The sequence below is a fragment of the Aulostomus chinensis genome, chromosome 18 (genome assembly GCF_037954235.1).
Source record: "Aulostomus chinensis isolate RoL2024-O1b breed Wild chromosome 18, RoL_Achi_v1.0, whole genome shotgun sequence".
Lineage (NCBI taxonomy): Eukaryota > Metazoa > Chordata > Actinopteri > Syngnathiformes > Aulostomidae > Aulostomus > Aulostomus chinensis.
In genome coordinates this window covers 8,017,551-8,034,281 of record NC_141337.1, presented here as the reverse complement: position 1 = coordinate 8,034,281, position 16,731 = coordinate 8,017,551, and the positions used below count along the sequence as shown (strand labels likewise).

The window sequence follows — 16,731 nt, the reverse complement described above, 5'->3', positions numbered from 1 at the left end:
GATTCTTCATCATTTTAACTGGAGCGACAGTGTTTTCTTTACTGGATTAAAATGTCAATGTTTTGTGTTCGTGATAGTAATTTTTTTACCGTAAGTGTTCGAATATAGAGGCATTTTTTGGGACGCAAACTTGGGCCTTCACTGAATGTTGGACAGGATGAAAAGTGGGGTCTGATTGCCCCTTGGACCCCAGTTTAGGCCATGTGAAGAGCTTGTTTTGATCAGAAGTCAAAAATCCATCAGTCTGATCTGGCTTTGATCCAGGATCAGATTGGTTGTTTTATTTGATCTGTTGTCACACAACGTCAAAGCTTTCCAGGCAATCCCAATGTTTCACCTGGCTACACGCTGCACCACAACTGATATCCGATTCACTCGCTCAATCCCACACTGGCCCCTATCTACTTGCCCTTCACTATGAGTGTCAATCCGTATGAAGTCACACTTGTGGCCACTGAACGATGCTCCTTACTGAGAGGGAAGGGAGTCAAAAATGTTGGCAAAATCTTGACGCTTTCTCTCGGAAACAGGAAGAAGTCATCACCATGGATATGTCAAGGTTGTTTGGTTCCAGCCCCCCTGCCATGACCCCAGACAGGATAAGTGGTATAGAGAATATGTGTATACTTTTACTATTGGTCAAAAGCAGCAATAACTGCAGAACAGTCAACAATACAAAGGCTGTTTTGATTGATGCTGTATGTTGTCCAAGTCAAGTGCATTTAGGGAGAAAAGTGAAACATCCCAGGCACCATGGCAGAAAGGGATGGACAAAAGGTATTACACGTTATCATGATTTGTTTTCTATCACCAAGTTGGTCACAAGTTTGTTTTCTAAAACACAGTTTATGAGCAACGCGCTAAACTCCCATCACTCAATTTAAAGGAATTAAAAGGATATACAATCAAGGTTTGTTTAACACAATCCAGAAGAACCCAATTTCACAGGTAAAAGCCTTTATCTGGAGAGATGAGATGTAAATCTGGAACACAAACACACTGCGTGTCATTTGAAGATGTACTGTAAACATGCATGTGTGTGTTTGTAGGCACTGCAGCTTCACATCACACATACGACTCAGTGACACGGATCATGCTGCAGCAGAGAAATCTCAAGCAAGACGTTCCCCCTCGAGACAAACACACTGAGATAAGGAGGACAAGAAATAGCATCTGGACTCAGTTTCTCTTATCAGTTTGAAGTTAGATGGCGAGCCAGATTCCGTGAGTCACCCGGGTAACCGGGACTTCTCTGCTTCTATTTTATGCAAATAGGAGTGACAAAGGTTGGCTGGAAAAAGCAGCCAAAGTTTCACCTAACTTCAGGAGGAAAAGATAATAGTTGTTGGTGAGGAAATGCGACTGTAAAAGTGATGTTGACACACTTGTCAAATAAATATATCTTCATCTGTTAATTACCATTCATCCACTTGCAGCTCTGGTTAAAAATAGCCATGAAGTGGCATCATAATATTGCTATTGTTGGATGAGATCTATCCATCAGTGAGGGTTTAATTTCCGAAGGTTTGTGTGTGTGTGTGTGTGTGTGTGTGTGTGTGTGTGTGTGTGTGTGTGTGTGTGTGTGTGTGTGTGGGTGGGTGGGTGGGTGGGTGGGTGGGTGGGGGGGGTAAAGAGGTTTTTTTGTGATATCTATAATTATGGTGCACTGCAACAATCATCACTGCAACATTGAAAGATCTGATATACGATGACCTTGAAAAGAAATGTTAAATAACTGCAACTATGAAACTTTTTTTTTTTTTAACCTCTATCTAGTTGTGAGTATCTGTATTTGTACTGCCAGGAATTCAGGTACTAAAGTTCAAAAGTCCTTTATTTTTTCAGCACTTTCTTGATAACACAAAAACTAATTTTAGTTTTAAACAAAAAGAGTGCTGCTAAGTTAAGAGGATTAAACCCTTCTATTTCAGGACAGAGAGCGGCATGGCTCAGAGGTAGAGCGGCCGTCTAGCAACCAAAGGGTCGCTGGTTCGATCCGAACTCCCCCCCCCGTGACCATGTCCAAGTATCCTTGAGCAAGATCGGTGACCTGTTTCCCCCCTGACCCTTAATGGATAAGCAGTACAGAAAATGGATGGATATTTTAGGACAGTCTTTGTTTTATTGGATGTTTTCTCAGGTAAGCCCTGACCAACTTGCACCAGAGACATTACAAAGTGTTGTCCAGCTCTTTCTTTATCTAACCTAAACTCTCTAAATGCTAATATGTCCTGAAAACTGGCACTGACCGATTTATAGTGATCGAAGTTTACTTCCAACTTGACCATCAAGAGTCCTTTCTTTAATCTTTGAACAATCATTTCAACCATATTTGAAGAACTATTCTTAAAAATCCTTAAATGACATTTTCCCTGGCTTATGCAGAGGAGCATGTTCATCATGCCTGAGTCACGTCTGTAATCACCATCAGCCTGAGTTAAAATCTAGGCCAAAATAAAAAAACAAAACACCCACTGCTTCTCTAATGCTTAAATTTCTGAGAGTGAATTTAAATAACTGATGGTGACTCAGATGATCATGACATATTAATCAACTCTGACCTTCTCCCATCTGGAATAAATTCTGATTATATTTCATTTGAAGCAAATCTTTTGGCCTCAGTGTAGTTGATGGAAAGACATTGTTCATTTTAGAGTTTTATTTCCCCATAATTTCAAGTAAAAGCTTGTATATTACAGTGAAAAACAAGCCGGCCGGAATTCACTCTGAATTGTTAATGTTAGTCAGTGTGAAACATTCCGATATGAACGGGCCTACAATGCATAAATGAACAGCTGAAGTCATCTAGACTCTGACATCAGTTCATCATTAACATCTTTTCATGGGACTGTCGACCCCACATGCTGTCCAGCCCAGCCGACAGAAGGAGGGGAAACGGAAGTGTGCGTGCGTGCGTGCGTGCGTGCGTGCGTGTGTGTGTGTGTTGGGGGGTGGGGGACCAGAGGAGCCCAGACCTACTGTCAGCTCATTGAAGCAGAGCAGGGGAGAGACACATGCCGACATAGATTCACTGAATACACGCACGCACAAAAACACACACACACACACACACACACACACACACACACACACACACACACACACACTTACTCTGAAAATAAAAGTGTGTCTTGTTGTTTTAATGTCAAATCAACCAAACTATAATCACACCTTACTGTACCAAATCACTTATTTATATTTCCACAGCACAAGTTAGAGATGCTGCAGCATGAAAAAAAAAATCTAAAAATATCTGAAGCAGACATGCAGGAGGCGCACATACACACACAAAACAGGGCAGAGGAGACATGGTGGAGCTGAGGACACAGCAGGGCTGGCAGCCTGGGGGAGTCAGCAGAAGGTGAGCAGAGATAAGGCTATGTGATTGTGACTGCGTGTCAGAGAGAATCTGCACAGCACAACAGTTCAGCATGCCCCACGCCTCACACACACACACACACACACACACACACACACACACACACTAAACAACACATAAACACAACCTTTTATACATGCAGATTACATCACCTGCAGCAGTGCACCAAAACAGGGAATTTTGACCAAAAAAAGCATGTGCTCTGTATGCAAAAGTTACTAGTACACAATATAACTTTATTATAGGTGTACTTTGCCTTTGAAGTACTCAAGTCAGATGTTTATCCACCTCTGCATCACTTCTCTGAACAAGAAGTGTCATGGTTTGTTTGTTTTTGGCTCAAAAGTGGAAGTGACTTACTGGGCATACAACTGAGTAAAGATGAATTATATTGGCTGATGCGTTTGAGAGTTGGTGACCAAATATTTTCAGGCAGGTTTTCTGTTCTTAGCCATCGGTTGCCATTAGATTCCAGCTAAATGTACGTGGCTGGCTCTTGCCTCATTCTGGCATTAGAGTGAAATGATGCAGATAAAAATTCTCTGCAAGGTCGAGACACATAATTGTAAGTAACTGAAAGGTAAAACACACTTTGTGGATGCAATATTGCCTTGAGTTCCTTCCATGTGTGGCTTCATGTAAATTTTCTGACACATCAAGGCCACCACAAGGATCAAACACTCTGCAATGCCTCATTTCTTCCGTTAAAACTTGCTACTAGACACAGAAAATACTGACAGTTTGGTGCAATCTGACATACACTGGAAAAATAATCCAGTAAGATGATTTCGAACTCATTATCACAGACAGAAAAACATAAACAAAAGCCCATAGTCCCATTTGAGAGCAGACCCACAAATACTTAATTGTTTGCCCTTTTTTTTTTAAACTGATACGTTTAGTTAGTTGCCTTTTTATTGTGAGAGGGAAAATAAAGAAATTATGGAGAAGAAAATCAAGGCGTTTTTGCAAACAATGAAGTAAAGTTGCAGATTTGTGAGGCTGAACAATCAGTCAGACATCTGCATCTCACCCCCGCACCAGATTCAACACGCTTATCAGCTAATCAGAGACAATAGTGTGTGTGTGTGTGTGTGTGTGTGTGTGTGTGTGTGTGTGTGTGTGTGTGTGTGTAAACGCTAATGTAGATATGGTGAACAACTGAAAAGAAATGAGAGCTAATTGATCGCTCCATTGCAACATCGACAGTACAGCATTGTACGCCAATTCAGAAAAACTTAATTACACAAATTGGCAAATATGCATTCGCTTATCAAGGAACATTACAGACTTCTGTCTCAACATTGTGTTTTTGGTCATCTCATCTATCACTCTGTAGATGTTCTGTGCTGTTCCGTTTGGCACTGAGACCATTTTGGACTGAATCCGTCAGAGTTTCCCCTCTTGAACTTGTAGTCTCTTAGGTTTTTTTTGTCCAGTTATGTGACTTTGTACCTCAAGAGACAACACATAAAGATCCGCAGCGATCGCATACTGCAGCGTGTAGCAGCCGTGGCTGTAGTAGTTCAGGGACGGTTGAGCCCTGGTGTTTTCCCTAATGCAGCATCGCAAAGGAGCAGTGGTTAAGACCAGCTGACTTAGAGAGAAAAAAACAACTCTACAAAAATTAAAAGTTCATATTCTAAATAAGTCAACATTTCCTGCCATACTGCCCCCTAAGGATTTGGAGAGGATACTACAAGTATTTTGGGCATCCCTGATTGAACTCTGCATACCCTTGGTGATGTGCCTGTCCTAGTTCAGGAATCATAGATTTATTCTTTTTTTTTTACAAAATGCACTGATAACTACTAGATACTGTGATTAATACCTTTTGCCGTTTTGTGACTGTCACAAAATGCACTCCAAAGTGCTTCAGAATTAAAATCCATATTTTGTATGAATAAACAGTACCGACCACAGGCAGAGAGACAGTACCCAACAGGTGGCTTTTTAATTTTGTCAACACTGTATGCTTATACCAGGATTTGTTTTGTTTTCTATCTGCAGCAAAACATCAGTGGGAGAAAAAAAAAGAAAAAGAATGTTCAAGTCCCTGTCAATTAATTTGAGATTATTTGATATGACATACACATTAGTTGTGGAATTCCTGAGTTGTTGCCAGAATAAACCAACAAAGCCTAAACTGAGCTAATCCAGGCTAAAGATTGTGTATCAGTGATTTACAGTTCAATCAATTCACCGGGGGGAACAGCTGGCCCGTGCGAGAGAAGCTTTCCAATTTCACTTAAGACCCACTGATTAGTCATTCACCTTGGTACAAAATTCATTGTCATCTTTACATCATGAAAACTCCAATATACTGAATACTTGTGCTTTTCTACCTCATGAGTGTATGCAGGCATTCGACGTACAGTTATTTTACGGTCTTGAGTCATAAAAATTTCTCAAGAAATGCAATTACTACAAATCAAAGTTGCTGAATCCATGTGACTGTGTTCTTCACCCAGGTGATTATGGCTTTGGATACAGTACATGGCATGAAGTAGCAACATCGAGAGAAAAAATAGCACCCAGAAAACCTGCAGTGCTGAATCACTATGTTTCTTCCTGTCAAGAGTGTACTAAGCAGCCAACTGTGACACTTAAGTCCTACAATGCAGGATAACCTGTCAATACTCATGATTGTACTTTCTTTATATATTTTTGCAGCCTATGAACTTTTTGCCTGTGTGCACATTTTGATCGTACTGTATGTTGAGGTGAATTTTTTTGTGTGTGCATCCTTCTGCAAAAGCAAAAGGAGGAGTCAAACCTAAAATGCTTCTCATGGAGCAGCGTCCTAATCGTGGCTGTGACCAGAATGACAAAATGTCCAACTCCACTTCAGCTGCATCACTCCCAGGAACACAACCATCAAACATGACCAGTACTTAATTAGCTTCTCACTTGCTGACTTCCCTCAGTTGTGTGTATGTGTGTTTTGGTGTGTGTTTTGGTGTGTGTCCTCAGCCCAAGGCTCCGTCTGAACAAATTTCAGCAAATAGAATCCAATTTGTTTAACTTCTGTTGAATACAAAAGGAATGGGTGTGTGTGTGTGGGGGGGGGGGGGGGGGGGCAAAGAGACTTGTGGCAGTGCACTGTGAACAGTGTGTGGGTTTCTGGCCTTATTGTACAAGACAGTGTTCCCAAATCCCATGACACAGCATTATATCCACTGTTCTGCTTTTATATCACAAGTTGTCAGTCAAGCAGCGCTCCAGGCCTACCTGTGGTACTCGGCACCTTTCCATTGCTGATCTGCTTGAGTCTTTTCTGGTGGGATTTGCCATTGTAGTGAATCTGGGCCTGCGCGGCTGAGTTGAGTTGGATGTTGCAAACATCACACAGCGTGTAGCTCCGCTGCTTTCTCTCCCTTTTGGGTCGGTAATGCGCAGAAGGCAAGGCGCCCCCTGGTGACTGCTCATCTGGTGCTGCAGTTCCATTCTGAGTAATGCAGCAAGACTCGCCGTCCATCTGCACCTCCAACCCAGCATCAAACACAGTCCTGTCCTGCTCGGTTTTGGTCACAGCTGACTGGCTAAACGGGCGTTTCATACCTGTAAAGGAGGAAGCGATTAATATCAAGAGTAACAACATAATAGAGAGCATCATGTAGGGGTTATCACTTCGCACCATCGTTGAAAGACCACATGTCTGATGCCCCCCACCAGCTTATACTGCGTGCAACAGCATGCAGCAGCTGTGTGCCCAGTGGATGTAGGTGTCATTTTCTCAAGCTGGGTCTGACCTGGCTCAGCTATCAAACGAAACCTTTCTGGTAAAACCTGATATCCACAGAGGACGCGCTAGCGAGTATACCCCTGATTCCCACAGCTTTGTCGGTGCATGTATGCAACCTGACCCCATTCCTGCCCCTTGTAAGTCATGCTTGTCAGCAGACTCCAAATACACTTACACCCACAGAGCTCCCACACACTTAAAAGACAGCCCAGGCACAAATGATGACACTGTACTACTTCGAGCAGCAGGACTAAGTGGCGGTGGTCCTGGGGTGCAAAGAGGCACCACTTGGGGGAGACAGAGTGCTGCAATGTGGCTCTCTGAGGACCAGTGAAACCCCTCCGTCAAGTTGTTACACTTGTCATGACTCCATGTAGGCCTGCTGTCTGGGCACCCCTGCAAGCCAAAATGCTGCAGCAGCAGTGAGGCTGCCTCTGCAGAGGATGTCAGCCAAGTGATGTCTGGATCAGATAGAAAATCTGGAAAACAACTGAGAGTCCTGTGAAACAACTCGGCTGATGTTTGCCGACATGACTACTTGGGTTCACTTTACATCAAAGGTACATTATAAACAATAAACTAAGTATTAACTAACAATTACTTAACAGTTCACTGTGCATCTAGTAGTCATTTCCTAATCGTATCTATGTTAAATTAACAGGTTACAGCAAAGATGGATGGAAAAGCTGGGGTGAAATGTTACTTGAGGGTTTCATGTTTCCACTTTACAATAAGGGTCAGAAAGAGCATTAATAAATGCTTAACTGTGTATGAGTCATGCTTATTCACCAATCGGACAGAAGAATGAACTCACCATTATTATGTAGCCTTCGTGTAAAGTGCATCTTTTTACTTGTGTGAACATTCAAAAATGAAATGAAATCAAAAATGAAAAGCATAATATAAATTTGACATCTTTGAAAAAAAAAGAAAGACAAAGGCTCCTTATAATAATGTAATACTTTGAATTACTGACAGTAAAACAGGAAACTATACAGATGTGCAACTCAAAGCTACTGAGGAAGAGCAAATCAATGCAGTGATGAAGACAAACCCCCCAGCTCTGAAAGTACCTCCGGATAACAAGAAGCTAGAAGTACAAATCCTTTAATACTGTACTTGAGTACATTTTTCAGGTGTCTGTATTTTACTTGCGTGTATATTTTTCTAACAACTTTTGACTTTTATCACTTTTACCTCTATTTTCTACCTCTTACATTTTCAAAAACACACTTATTAGAACATAATTACTTTTAATTGGCACAATTACACCTTCCAATTTAAACCACATGGGAACAAACAACAGACATCATCTAAGCTTTTCTAAGGCTTAATTAGAACTGGCTTTGCCCAAAAAAAGTCTGTCAAGATCTTATTTATATTTTCTGGTGACACATTTTGATACTTTTGTACACTCTTTTTACTTACTGATTACCTCTCAGAGGCTGTACTTTTACTTGGGTGGATAGTTTGAATAAGTAGAACTACTTTCACCAGAGTTATTTCTGTCTATATAAGTAGAGAATGTGGGTAGTTTTGTCACCTCTGAGGGTGAGAGGGTGAGATGTATGGAGGGTCAGGGGAAAGCAGAGCAATGATAAGGGAGACGAGTCAGAGTGGCAGTTGAGTCAAACAAGGATGCTACTGGAACTCCAACGTGTTTCCAAGGAGGGCTGCGGTCAGTGAGGAGACCTTTCCAGCTCAGACAGCCAGAGAGAGGGGCTGTTTGTTCCATATGCAGCTTCTGTCACTATGAATAAATGAAGAGTTAGGTCTATCATAGCACCGTGTGTGTGTGTGTGTGTGTGTATGTGTGTGTGTATGTGTGTGTGTCTGTGTCTGTGTGTATGTAGGATTGAGACATCACCATTGGAAAATGTCCCTGAAATACACCCAGCTGTGCATTTCTTATTCTGGCTTTTTGCCTCCGCCTGGAGTTATTTACGTAAATACCCAAACCACTTGTGCCCGCGCACACTCACGCACACACAAAAATTCTACGACGTAAACATACCGAAACTCATGAAAAAAAGACACACAAATGTACGCGGCTCACACACACACACACACACACACACACACACACACACACACACACACACACACGCAGAAACACATTAAGGCGAGCAGTCTCCATGAAAAGCTGCTATTCATGTTGCCAATCTGGGAGCACTCAAGAGGCTCCATCAGATGTTTTCTCAAAAGCTTTGAGCAATGCTGCACTCTGGCACTGAATGAAAAAAATCTCTGTGGTCCTTAACCACGCAACCTCCTCAAACTCTGCCAAACTACTCAGCAAGCCACCCAAAATTAGCATGGTTGTTAAAACAAAAGCCTCAGTGAAGACCTTCACAAAAGAACATACAGAGACTATTAGCACCCTCTGCCCTCCATCATAACCTTTTATCAAGACACAGCTCCTCAGAGAAAAGCTCTACATTCAGATATTTATCTCGAAGGCGGCGTGTGAGGTTAAAGATTACGTCCTGTATCTTTGTGCATGGCTCTTGACTGCATTATAATCGCAGGTCCTCTTGTATCAATGAGCTCTTAAGAGACAAAAGGCCCTACTGGCTGGTTTGTTGTTACTTTAGCCACTTTAATGTGCACATGAATGGATTATTGAGGAGTTTGGGAGGTGAACCGAGGGACGAAACAAAACATATACACATGGGAGTATTTTGTATGTTTACTTTGTGTTTTATCATTTTGAAGACTCTGTACCGGCACAGCTGTGGGCCAAAGGCATTTTGTTTTCAAGTAGCCTGTCCATCCATTCTTTCATCCGTCCATACACCGATTCGTCCATCCATTTGTTGATGTCATATTTGAGACGATTTCCTCAGATTTGGTTGGCTGGGATTCAAGGATGAACTGAAAACGTTTTGATGGTCCCACTATCTCGGGAACACCTGAGGGAATTCCTAATTTGCCAGAAACTTCCACTGGGACTACAGGATGAGCTGAATAGATTTTTGTGGTCAAAGGTTTAAAAAAAACAAACAATCGCCTGGGTGGTCCACACCTCACTAGCATCAGCTGTGACTGCACCTACAGGATGGAGGCTTTCACCTGCAGGTGTGTCATAGCTGTATATGACAACACAACTCTCAAGACTCTTCAGGCTCTAGGAAGAAACTGTGCAAGACCAGAGCCAAGCCGTGTCTGGACACATGGATCTGATCTACAGGTCCACACTAGGACAGGATATAGTCAGGGTGTCACGTTCGGGGAGGAGGACGAGGGGAGGAGGCTCTGCCAGCATTGCCATGTCTTCTTTTTCCGCTGTCTGATGTACCACCCACCTTCAAACACACTTCAACTGTGCCCCCTCTCACATGGCAACCATCAATGCCTGCTGCGATCTTGCTGAAAGGCCCAAGCTCACTCAGCATAGCAGCTCAGCAATAAAAACTCTATTTATGATCTTGTGTCTGCTGCTATCTGGTCCTAAAATACTATAACACTTCCACCGGCTCAAACCAGCTCCAACCACCGGCCCACCTTGAAGAGCACCCCCACCCAGCCACTGCGGCCACAGTTGGTGCGGGGGCCTCGGTTTTTCCTGCTGCAGGCTGAAACGGGCCTCCAGATGTACCAAAACAAACACTGAATGGGCATGTTAGCAGCTCCTAAATCACTCTGACCAGAGAGGGACAGCCACAGCAAGTGCACACCAATGGCACGTTGAGATTATGACAAAGGTCACATGACCACATGCAACGCGAGCTGCCAGGAAAAGCGTTTGTGTTCAAGCTCCAAGCGAGCAATTACAAAAACATAAATAAATAAAGATTTGAGTGAAAATGTAAATTAAATACATTCTCTGGAGTCCTGGAGTGCATGAACTGACAACTACAACACAGTAAGTTGTAAAGAAAACATGAAATCCAATACATTTAATCTCTACATGCAGCATTAAGAGATAAAGATTGCCCTGTTTTCCCATCTGCTGTTGCCCATGTAAACAGGGTTGACCCCCAGATGCCACTCATCACTTGGTTCCTTCTTGTTTTTCTTTGACAGTGCGTTATATTTAGGTACACAGAGGCATTAATTGTGTTGTGTATATTGTTTCAGCTGGAGATTTTTGTGAACAATTGTATGGCTTATAACATAAAAAGGCCCTTCAGTGTTCTTTATAAAGCTCCTCCTGTCCCACCAAAGCTACATATGTCCAAACATCGTAGCAGGAGTTTTGTTCCACTTTTGAATTGTGGGGGAAAAAAAAGAAAAAAAGCTGCAGCTGCTGGTTGTTGCGTTCATGTTACGCCTGCTTGTTCCCTTCATTCATTTCTTTGACTTGCTTTCATGTGTGGGTCATTGTTAGTGTTCATCCATCAATCAAGGGGCCAATTTTTGTTTTTTTAAATTTTTGCCCTTCACTGAAGCGTTTACTTGGCTAAGGGGGCACATGATGTCATCATATGTTGCCATGTTTAATGTCATATGGTAGGCCAGTGTGGTCCCCCGAGCTTAGTGTACAATCACAGACACCTCCTGTTGCTAATTTGATGGAACAGTGTTTCACATTTCCAGATCCAGGGTTGTGTACTAGCAGATTTCTTTCCATCACACACAAAGAAACTGCTTTGTGAGGTCTTTGATGAACTGATGAGTTTTGTTTGGCTGACTCCACCTTTGAGCATTGAGGTCTGTAAACAATGACTGCAGGTGAGGACATTTTGTCTGGTGTATGTCAGATAAGTAAAGAAATCGGACAATCAGCTCGACTTCAGGACACCTCAATTATGTAAATTAGACGGAAAGAGAAACACAGAGGTGATAGGAGGCGGTGAGATGGTAACTGGAGTACAAAGGCTCAGTTGAAATTGGTGTAATCAAAGTATCATTACCGTTATCACTGCTCTATCGTCATTACTGCTACCATAGAAGGGGAGCAAGGTCTTAGAATCATGTCTTTGTGTCCAGTGCATCAGAATAGATCATATAAGGGTCTGACTGTGATTCTTTAATGGGTGTAATTATACAGGAATGAGTTTTTTTAAAAGCAGCTTCAAAATATTGTGTGGCTGGCTCCAGAGTCCAAAGCTATGACTTGGCACACACCCCCCCCCCCACACACATACACACACACACACACAAACACACTACCAACCCGACCCGAGCCTGAGAGTGAATGAAATTCAGTGGCACATGAATTGATGTGTTCGCTCTAATCTTTGTTTGCAGCAGTTCTTTGGCAGCACACACAGAGGGCATTTGCTCACTGTGTGTGTTTAATTTTGTCCATGCGTTTGCTTGTGCATGAGGTTGTGCTCTTGTGTGTCTAAGCAAAAAAAAAAACTAAAAAAAAAAAAAAAGAGAGAGGACAAAAAACCCAAAACAAAGCAAAACATCCCTACCAAGGGAAATGCAAAGAGCTAACACTGAGACTGGATGTGTGTGTGTGTGTGTGTGTGTGTGTGTGTGTGTGTGTGTGTGTGTGTGTGTGTGTGTGTGTGTGTGTGCTTCCATATACCGTGTGTGTACACTGCTGCAAGGTGACACACATAGGTGTGATGTAATGGAAGACACATAGAAAAAATAAATTAGTGCAAAAAAAAAAAAAGACACTCATAAATCCCAATAGAAAAATCTATAATTTTTACAAGAAAAAAACGCAAACACATCCGTTGTCCACTGATTCATTAGAGAAAATTGTGCAAATATTTGAAGTGAAAAAAAGTTTAAAATTTATATTATTAAAGAACATGTTATACCAGCGGGATACGGAGGAGAGCGCGTTATAATTTACTCCATCAATTCATACTCCGCTACCATTCATTTTAGCTAACTAGTAGTCAGGTGGTTTTCCAGCTCCCTGATACACAGGGGAGAGAAGAGTGTCTCTCTTGTTGTGTGGATCAGGGAACATTTCCAGAAATGTTGGAGTGCTCCTTTAAGTACAACTCAAATGAGCAATAGAATCGTATGAATAGTCTCACAGACATGGAGTATCAGGTATTTAACAGCACATCTATCAAAGGTTGATGATACACATGTGCTCATTTGCATGTAATGGAAAAAGACCAAATCAGTGCCTATAGTTCAACTTTAACAATGCACGTATCAGATCTAACCTTAAATTATGCTTCATAAAGCTGTCAAGGTTTCATAATTTGTAACGCCATAAAACCGCCTCACATCCATTGTAACCCAAGTCATTTTTCCCACTACTATCCAAACATCCGTCGGGTATAAGAGCGCTAAAGTTAGCCCGTACAGGAAAACAGACCTTGTTCACTTCTCACCACAAACTCAACTGGGGAACTGCCCAAAAGGAGGAACCACGGAAATAGGGAGAGGTTCCATTCAACACTCGATATACATAGACATGTTCAAACCTCAGAGAAGCCACAGTCACAACACACTGCACAGTCAACCAGCTGCACGCCCACACACACATACACACACAGATGAGAAGCTCACTGGAGGTTTGGGATAGCAATTTGTGCAAAGGCCTATCTAAGTGGTGTTTATTTTACGATTCAGTGGCTGTAACATTTTTTTGTCTGTCTCAGCAAACACCTGACACAGTAATACATGGCTTTATCTTTACAGGAATGGCTCCTATTAATATCTCAATAAGAGGTCACACATTCAACCCTGGAGACATCTGTTAGTTCAGGTGTTACCCAAAAAGCTGGTGGTTGTGTTAGCCATGCCAGCAGTGTTTGGCATACACTCAAGTATTCTGATAGCCAAATTCAGAAATAGCATAAAGCACATTGGCTACCGCTGGCTTAAACATGGAGGGCTCAGATAATCAGTCAGAATTATTAGTAGTGACAAGCACTGGCTTTCCCTTAACTCCCTTTTACTGTAAATCATCCCAGTAAAAGCTGTGTACAATCCCAGAGGGAAGTCTTGATGCTAGTTATTTTTCTCGCTGTAACCATAAATTATATAAATGTACAGCCAACTGTATCAGTCTGCAGATTGAGGAGGTGGTGTGTGCCAGTCAGATGTCTGGGGAGTGGGATTGAATCAGCTTCCAGGACAGAGATCTTGCAGAAATGGATTTGTGCTTTTAGATAAAAGACACTAATCCTATATATAGAATATATACAATGACAGTGGAAGGAAGAATGATACGCCTCTATCAAGCCATCGCCGTCTCTAACCACCAACGCTCCAGTGCTGCAGTTATCTGCTGAGCCCATACAAGCTCCCACACTTGAACAACAGGACCATGTAATTTTCAAAGACAGCTTGTGTGACAAAGATGTAATACATGCACTCGGTAGAAAACAGAGAGCCCTCGCCTGGAGTCCATGACTGATGGAGATGGGAGGAAATAGTTTGCCTTCAGGAGAAGAGTGAGGAGGAGGAGGAGGAGGAGGAATGTTGGCCAGGTGCAGCGCTATGTTTCATGCTGTTGTGATAAAACCCTAAACAGTTTTTTTTTTCCTCTGGGAATTTCCCTTTGTGCTTTCACAGTCCTGCAGAGGTGGCAAAAGCACACTCATTCTTTACTTAAGTACAAATACTAGGGTAGTATTCCTCTGAAGGACATTCTACTTGCAGTTTTGTGCTAAGCTAACTATCAATATATGTTTAGACATCATCTTTTCTTCCCCTTTCGGATTCTGATACTTGAATTTATGTAATAGCCAATACAAAGTTTGTTAAAAATTCTGTATGTGTCAAAGTTTCTGTACTACTACACCATAGTACCTGACACAGGCTCTGGCTCAGACATCCGGAAAATGAAGAAAGAGAACTTTGTTTTGTTATTTCTGTCGACAAACTACAACCTTGATCGCTTCCATGGTTTATTGGTGGCATTTTCAGATGGAAAATATTGCCCGACAAATGTTAAATATCAATAAATTATTCTCGATTGCTAGAAAACAGTCCCTGCTAACCAAAGTGGAGAATTGATTTCCTGCACATAATATTAGAAAGAGATAATTGAGCATAGAAGATAAGATAATATAATGAGAGCACACTTCAGGTCTAATTAGCTGAGGGGGGTAAGATGTGGATGCATGACATACAGTAGACTGATGGATCAAAGCAGGATATTATCCACCTGTTACTGTAATGTCCATTTAGCAAGTAATAAAGTAGTTTTTTAATTAAAATAAAGACTGTTTTGAAAATGTAAGGAGTAGAGAGCACCGATTTGTTGAAACCCAAGTAGTTCTAGTTGTAAGACTAAATACTGAACAACAGATACCTGAATCCACCCACCTACATTTCATACACACACACACACACACACACACACACACACACCTTTCCTGTAAACATGTTATTCCACTACTTGGTTTTAAGTGGGAAGATGATTATGTCCTTGTTTAAAAATACCCCACAATGAATCACTTTTTCTGCTCAGTTGACAAAACGTGTAAGACAAACATTCTCTCATCCATTCACTTGGGAGAGATACAATTACTGCAAATATCTGATTACCTTCACTTCATGCCCACCTGTTGTTAATGACATTGGTTCAGTAGGAGGGAATTCATTAAGGGCTGAGAGTACACACGCGTAGTTGGACACACTGACAAGTTGCCTGCTTCATTGTAAACAAATGTAATTTATGTGTGTGTATGTGGGGGGTGAGCCTCTGTGTGTGTGTGTGTGGGGGGGGGGAGTTATGCAACAGCAACATAAATATACAACTCAAAGCATTTGAAAACAATAATGCATTATTTACGGGAAAGGAAGCAACATTGCTGATGTTTCTGATGAGGTGTGTTCATATGAAACACATGGATGCACACACAGACACACACACAGACACACACACAGAGAGTCAGAGCTGCAGGAAGTGGCCTCAGAGGAAAGACCAAAGGCAGAAATGTCCCAATGAAGAGAGATAAAAAGCATTACCGTTGCTGATGAAATGCTGCTTCAGCACGTGGTGGGATTTGGTTGTGTGTGTGTGTAACAGTATTATACTGGGATCAACTATGGTGTTGCATGCGAGCTGTCCTTGCCAATAAGCTGCTCCTGCATCCATCAGTCCCACCACCCTCTCAGAGCCAGACTGACACCAGAAAAGATTACCTGAGCACAGCTGCCAGGGTTTGTTATTTATGTCGCCTTGTTCCTCTGAGGGACAACAAAGAATAAAAGAATGTAAAGGCTCTTTCACACCTATGTTGCCCTGACCCAAATCAGTCCGTCAACCTGGTGCATTTCCCTCTTAATATGTGATCAAATCCAAGCCGACTAAAATGTCACCACAAATCATATTAGATGGCTGTAATGTTGGTTTACTGACTGCCAAAAAAAAGGACGGAAAGAAAATTCTTCCACTTGTTTTACTGGTCAGATAAGTCATGGACAGAGTGAGAGTCAGGAGGAAGGACAAGAACAAACGTCACAAACTTGTGTGACGTGACTATGCAGAATTCTGATGCGTCCAAAAATGGTAAGTTCCAGGTGTTGTTCAGGCTCTCATGCACCAGGTATCAGTTGATGGGTATCAGAGGCAGCGTCACGGCAGAACAAATAAGGTAACTGCAACATCTCTAGTGGACTTCCGTCGTTTCGAAGTAAATTAAAAATATGAATTTGGACTGGAATGAAATGCCTACAAATTAGCATGTAGATGGCCACGACAAAGCCCTATCAGACATTAAAAACATGT

General features: G+C 42.0%; 1 protein-coding gene across 2 annotated transcripts in view; it reads right to left on the bottom strand.

The window, feature by feature from the left end:
• Window positions 1-16,731, bottom strand: part of znf385c (zinc finger protein 385C) — a 130,350-nt gene that overhangs the window by 77,446 nt on the left and 36,173 nt on the right. For both annotated transcript variants that reach the window (XM_086185549.1, XM_086185548.1), the window contains one exon: window positions 6,611-6,940. In XM_086185549.1, the coding sequence (XP_086041675.1) occupies window positions 6,611-6,938 (328 nt within the window). In that variant the 5' untranslated portion in view covers window positions 6,939-6,940. Of the gene's footprint in view, window positions 1-6,610; window positions 6,941-16,731 lie in introns of those variants that run through there.